Genomic DNA, 6,000 nt, shown 5'->3' on the forward strand with positions numbered 1-6,000 from the left:
TAAAGTGGAATACCACATAATACTATGGTAGAAGTCTTCTACATTTTCGCATTGCTAAAAGTATCTTTTTTGCAGATAACATTGCTAAAAATATTAGTATATGATTAAATGGTGTAAAAATCCTTGATGGATCCACATCTGGAACAAAGTTCGAACATTTTCGTAGAAAAGAAGAAAACAAAGCAGAACATGTGTATCCTTAGTGTCCACCGAAGTGAAAAATCAAAATCTTGCATGTATTCTAAGAGCAAGCGCTCTATTGCACTAAGTTGGCCATTTTTTAACACAATCTAACAATAAGCAACTAACAAAATTTGCTAGACTGTAGTAGCTAAGGTATGGCTGATGGAAACTAAAAGTCTGTAGTGCGGGTCAGCCATGTTATAGGGCGTGAAAACCCAATGTACAACTACTTCTTTTTTTTCCCCTGACCTTTCTTCGTTCAATTTCTTCTCGACACATATCAGCAAGCCGAATATTAGAAATGAATCGAATTGACACAAACATCGACAGAAAAGATTGCACTCTTAATTAAGGCTCATATCTCGTGAAGTTTGTTTAGTCTATATCTAAGCAAATTAGAAATCAGTCAAAACTGCAGTATAACCACTTTGTTCTCCTTATGATAAATTGGACTTCAAATCTATGACCCATACAGGTTCCTTAATATACCTTCCTATAGCGAGAAAATCAAAGCCTAGTCTAAAAGAAGTAGCAAGCAGACATTTCCAAGAGATATGAACGAATACTGAATTAATTAATTTCTATGGTAAAAAAGACGGAAGATCAAAACAAAAAGTGTCATGTTAAATTGTATACCCATATACAAGTTAACAAGGGTATAATGGAACTAATTTACTTACGAAAGATAAACCCACTATTAAATCAGTAATAAATTAATTTTATCTGCAATCGAGACTTAAATTCCGTTATTGTCCTTGAATTTTATTAAATAAAGAAAATAAAATCAACTGATAATCACGAAGTTCTCTATTTCCCTCTTCATCTTCCTTTTTATATCTTCTTCTCCCATTTATTCACAATGTGAATCCCTAAATTATGAAACAAACAAACTATTCATTGATTCTATAATACTCAAGATTTGATTTTTTATTTTTTTAATGATCGGTATCATCAGGTTCTATGATTATGAATTAGCTAAAAGAAATGAAATATAGAGACATAGAGATGATGATTCCAATGGGTTTGAGTTTTTTTTCATTATGGGTTGAGATTTCATCTGTTCCTGGTTCTCACCCATTTATCCATTAATGGTGATAAGAAATCATCACCTTCAAAGCCTTAAAATCTCCCATATTTTGTAGATTTAATTTTTATCAATTGGTATGTGTGGTTAAATGTGAAGACAATTGATAACTAACTATTGTTATTGCAATTAGTAATTTTATTTTGGATTTTATGATGTTAGATTTATAGTTTCTAAACAAATTATTTGATTTGAATGATTAAATGTCATGATATAGATTTCTATTTCTGGATGCATTGTTTAATCTTAATCTTAAGGAGCTGATCTTTTCCAAAACGGTGTTCAATTTTTAATGAGGTTCCGATATTTCCTAGAAATTACAGGGGAGGAGGAAAACATGTTTGCATTTTGCGTCCACTTTCTAAGGGTATTTACGGAAAAAGTGCAGCATTTTTTAAAGCAGTTGTTAAAAGTATAAGCGCAGAATTCCATGACAAAAATTGATATAATTAATAAAAATTGTTAATGCTTAACCTGTGCCCAGGTATACAAGTTAACAAAGGCCAAACAAAAGTTAATTTAGAGTACGTAATCTTGATTTATTGATCCTCCAGCGGAGATAGTAGATTAAATCAGTTGAATAGAATAACATTTTCATTCAGGATTCTTTCCAAGTGCATAGAATTTCATTTCTTGAGTTGAGTATTTCTTTTTTCCTGAAAATTTGAAACTTTTATTCGGAATACAATGACATCGTAAAATCATAACAATATTGTCTCTACTGCATTGGGTCTTATGAGATTACCATCTCAGAGTCCTCCATTTTGGGTTTATATAAGTGTAGGTGTAGATAATTCACAAGGCTAGGTGGCAAGATCCTAAGCTATGATACACCAAAGGAAAAAGAGCGGCGAAGCACAGGATAGAACCGAACGGCGCAAAGAGCGAGGTATCACGTGGGTCGGAAGTGATGGCCCAACAGTTGTCGGATGTGACGTGACCTTTATCTCCTGAAAGGTCGGGCGAACGATCAGAAAGCACTCGGTCAGACGAAGGAAGATGGTCAAATAAAGGAACAAGAAGAAAGAAGAGCGATATCGTGTTAACCAGACGATCAAGACTCGGCCTCGGGTGAAGAACTATCAAAAACCAAGACTCTATCGGTCAAACCAGAAAGTCGGGTGAGCAGTGCAGGTCCGATAGGGAACAACTAAAATTGATGTAATGTGACCAACATTGTAATTCTGTTATAACGTCGACCTTGGCCTATAAATACAAGGGTTGGTCGAGAGAGAGAGGCAGGTTGAAAGAGAGAGAAACAAGACACTACATTTGAGAGTTTGAGAGTTACACCATTTGAGAAGGAGAGAACACCTTGTAATCAAAGGAAAGAAATAATAACATTCTTCCTTTCACCCCGTGGACGTAGGTAATCATACCGAACCACATATATCTTTGTGTATATGTTTGTTGTGCATCTTTACTTAGTTTTAATTCATCTTCTATACCGTTGGGTGTAGTGTATGGTTTATGCCACTACATTCTGGCGCCGACTAAGGGGAACGTCTAAGTTCTCCGGATATCTTGGATGCGTGTGCCAAAAGAGACGATCCAAAAGCTCCTAAGAACACCTTGTGTGTTAGTTGATGCTATGGGATGAACTCTGTTTGGTGAGGTCTGTTTATGTTTGTTTAGTTTTGAAGTTTGTTGATATGGTTGAGTTTTCATTGTTGAAGGCGTGTCGTTAGCAAGTATTTTCAGTTGGGTCAATTCTGAGCAGTCGAGTTGATAGTGAATCCTTCAAGATCTCCCAAATAACGCTGTTAGCGTTTGGTCGAGGCCAGGGAAGGATCCTGATAACAGATCGACTAGCCATGCTCGGAGGCGAGTCTATTTTCATGTTTCAATCTTCGTTTTCGTATTAGTTTTCGCACTTATCTCCGTATTTCAATCTTAGTTTTTGTCATACGAGTTCAACAACGAAATACCTCTAAAACTCCCAAATAACAGCTTCGATGTATGGTTGAAGTTGCTTGAGGTTCCATGTTGGCTTGTGAAAATGCCAAAACAATAGCACGACGAGATTATCAGTCGCCGGCGAAAGAACCCAAGGAATTCAGAGAAGACATCCCTGTGTAGTTCCAAGGAAGTTCATAAGTTTTGATCCAAATTTTAATGTGGTGTGCTGACCTCATAAAAAGTACGAATTTGGATCTTTTACTCGCAAAGAACTAGGATTTAATGATTTGGAGTCTAGGGAATGTAGGACAAATTGTAGTTAATGCAGAGTCGTGGTACTGAAAGCGACATCGTGCTACCTTGAAAGCGACGTAGCATGATACCCGTCTAAAAAAAACACTTAGAGTCAAAACAAGGCAGACTTGCGAGGTCAGCATGATAGAGTAGAGGGAATCGTATTTTTGAAACTTAGTCTTGGTGTCAGTCACCTTTTTCCTTTAAAACCGTACGTATTAGAGAAACTTTTCAAAAACAGGTCAAAGTAAGGTGTTGTCTGTTTCTGCTGACGTAGGTAGGAACGACTCTCAGAATTACAGCATACTGTGTCCGATGGCTAGCACGTCAGGGATGGGGAGAATTCTGAGAAACCGCACAATCACTGGAAGTAGCATGCAAGGAGGAGTAACGGGGCCGAGGCAGTGAAGTGATGGGCATCCACCACCTGATGAATCACGAGCAGCTGTAAGGGGTATGCCGACTATGGATGAGGAAATCGATTTGGGACGAGACGATGACCCCTCTCCTATGGAGAGAATCGTCTCAACTCAGAGGAGGGATGATCAAATAGATGGACTCACCGCATCAGATACATAAGATGATGAGGAGGCGCTAATCCGACATGCCCATAGATGAAACACCAGGAGACAAGTTGAGAATCAAGAAGCACTCAAACGAGAGCAAGAACGACTTAGGTCGAGGTCAAGAGGGTCTTCCAGCCGAGGGACATCGGGTCACCAAGGCCGAGCCGGGCGAGTACCACCAACGACAGGACCGAGCAATTCTGTCCGATCAGGACAACCCCCGACACCACCTATCCGAGGGTACGGTCCACCCGAGGATTCATCAACAGAAGACGAATGGCGCGAGAGGAATCATCAACAGAGAGACACAAGTGCCGACAATGCAACCGAATCCAAGCTAAGGGAGTTAGAAGAAAAGATAAGGAAGCTGTCAGGAAGCGGCGAAGAAGATAAGCTAGCCGAGGTCATAAGCGAGGCCGAGAGGACCCCTTTCACCCAAGAGCTAGAAATAAGGGACTCCCCACCCGAGTCACGCTCCCCACATTTCCATCTAGGTTCGACGATACGGGAGACGCAGTCGAGCATTTGAAGATGTACACTATGTCCCTAATCCAATGGAAGAACCATGAGGTGGTAATATGTAAATTCTTCCCGGCAACCCTGGATGGCGAGGCAAGGAAGTGGTTCTACAATCTCCCACCAGGAACAGTTGACAGTTATGAGACTCTAGTCGAAGCCTTCCTCGAAACTTACATGCACAACAACAGACCTCGGCCCAGGGTCAACAAGTTATTCACCTTGGCCCGACGGTTTAGAGAACCACTTAGGTCGTTGACCGATCGATGGATAAATTTGTGCATAGAAATTGGGAAAGTACCAGTCGACCAGCAGATATTCGGGTTCGAAAATGCATTAGGGAGGTCGGACCCCATATGGATAGCCATGTTTACTGAAAAACCACAGACATTGAAAGAAATGAGGAAAATGCAAGAGCATTTCATCGCCCTAGAAGAAATTCAGGAGGAATCAAGGGATAGGAGAGTGCAAGAGGCTAGCACAGCACCCAAATCGACATCGGACGACGTTCAAAGACGGCCCAAAAAGAGACCGAGCCCACCTACACGAGGAAATGGGAAGAAGGAATGGGTAGCCAAAGGAAAGAGGCCGAGTCACGAGGCGAGAACATACACTCCTTTGAATGCTCCACTAGAAGAAATCTTCAAAGAGGTCCAAAAAAGAAATGACATCATATACCCAGCATCAAGAGGGATACAGTTCGAGGAAACCAAGGTCACCCGGAGTATTGCCATTATCATCAGTATCGAGGCCACTCTACAAATAACTGCCGAGAAATAAAAGACATCGTGCAACACCTTATTCGAGATGGTTACCTGAGACAATTCGTCCAACACCCAACCCAGGAAACCGCTACGCCCGATGCACCTGTCCATCAGGTCCGAATCGACAGATCCACTCAGTTTGTCAACATGATTTCGCATTCAGCCACTCAAGAGTACAATCTGAACCCTGGGATCATGTCTAAAATCCACAAAAGGGACCATAACGGAAAAGAAATTTTCAGTGTAGCAAAGACTTTGTCGATGGAACCATGGATGGTGCAACCTATCATTTTCTCGGCTCAGGATGTCCCAATGAACAGCCAGGATCACAGTGATCCCTTGGTCATCACTCTGCTGATTGAGGAATGGGGGGTAATAAGGATACTGGTAGATAATAGGAGCTCAGTCGAAGTACTCTTATATGATACGTTCAAGAGGATGGAGCTATCAGATGATAAACTCGTCCCATCAACATATCGTATCTACGGCTTTAATGGGACCGTAACCATCCCAAAGGGCGAAGTAACCCTAAGGGTATCAGACTGAGGTGGTTATCTAGACATATTGACTACATTCTGTGTGGTCGATGTCGCCTCGCCCTATGAAGCTATTATCGGGAGACCGTGGATCGCTGGAATCAAAGGAGTGGCCTCAGCCTATCATCAAAGGCTGCGATTTCCAACGTACAAGGGAA

General features: G+C 40.8%; 1 protein-coding gene across 1 annotated transcript; it reads left to right on the forward strand.

Moving 5' to 3' along the window:
• The first annotated feature begins 4,566 nt into the window (after positions 1–4,566).
• LOC113316620 lies at positions 4,567–5,322 on the forward strand. Its single transcript, XM_026564782.1, has one exon. It carries the CDS (start codon positions 4,567–4,569, stop codon positions 5,320–5,322), a length of 756 nt encoding a protein of 251 aa, XP_026420567.1.
• Positions 5,323–6,000: the final 678 nt, after the last annotated feature.

This window comes from Papaver somniferum, chromosome 10 (assembly GCF_003573695.1).
Source record: "Papaver somniferum cultivar HN1 chromosome 10, ASM357369v1, whole genome shotgun sequence".
NCBI lineage: Eukaryota > Viridiplantae > Streptophyta > Magnoliopsida > Ranunculales > Papaveraceae > Papaver > Papaver somniferum.

What these genes read in the sequence shown, in the direction of transcription:
- LOC113316620 (XM_026564782.1), top strand. Translation starts at nt 4,567, where the DNA reads ATGTCCCTAATCCAATGGAAGAACCATGAGGTGGTAATATGTAAATTC.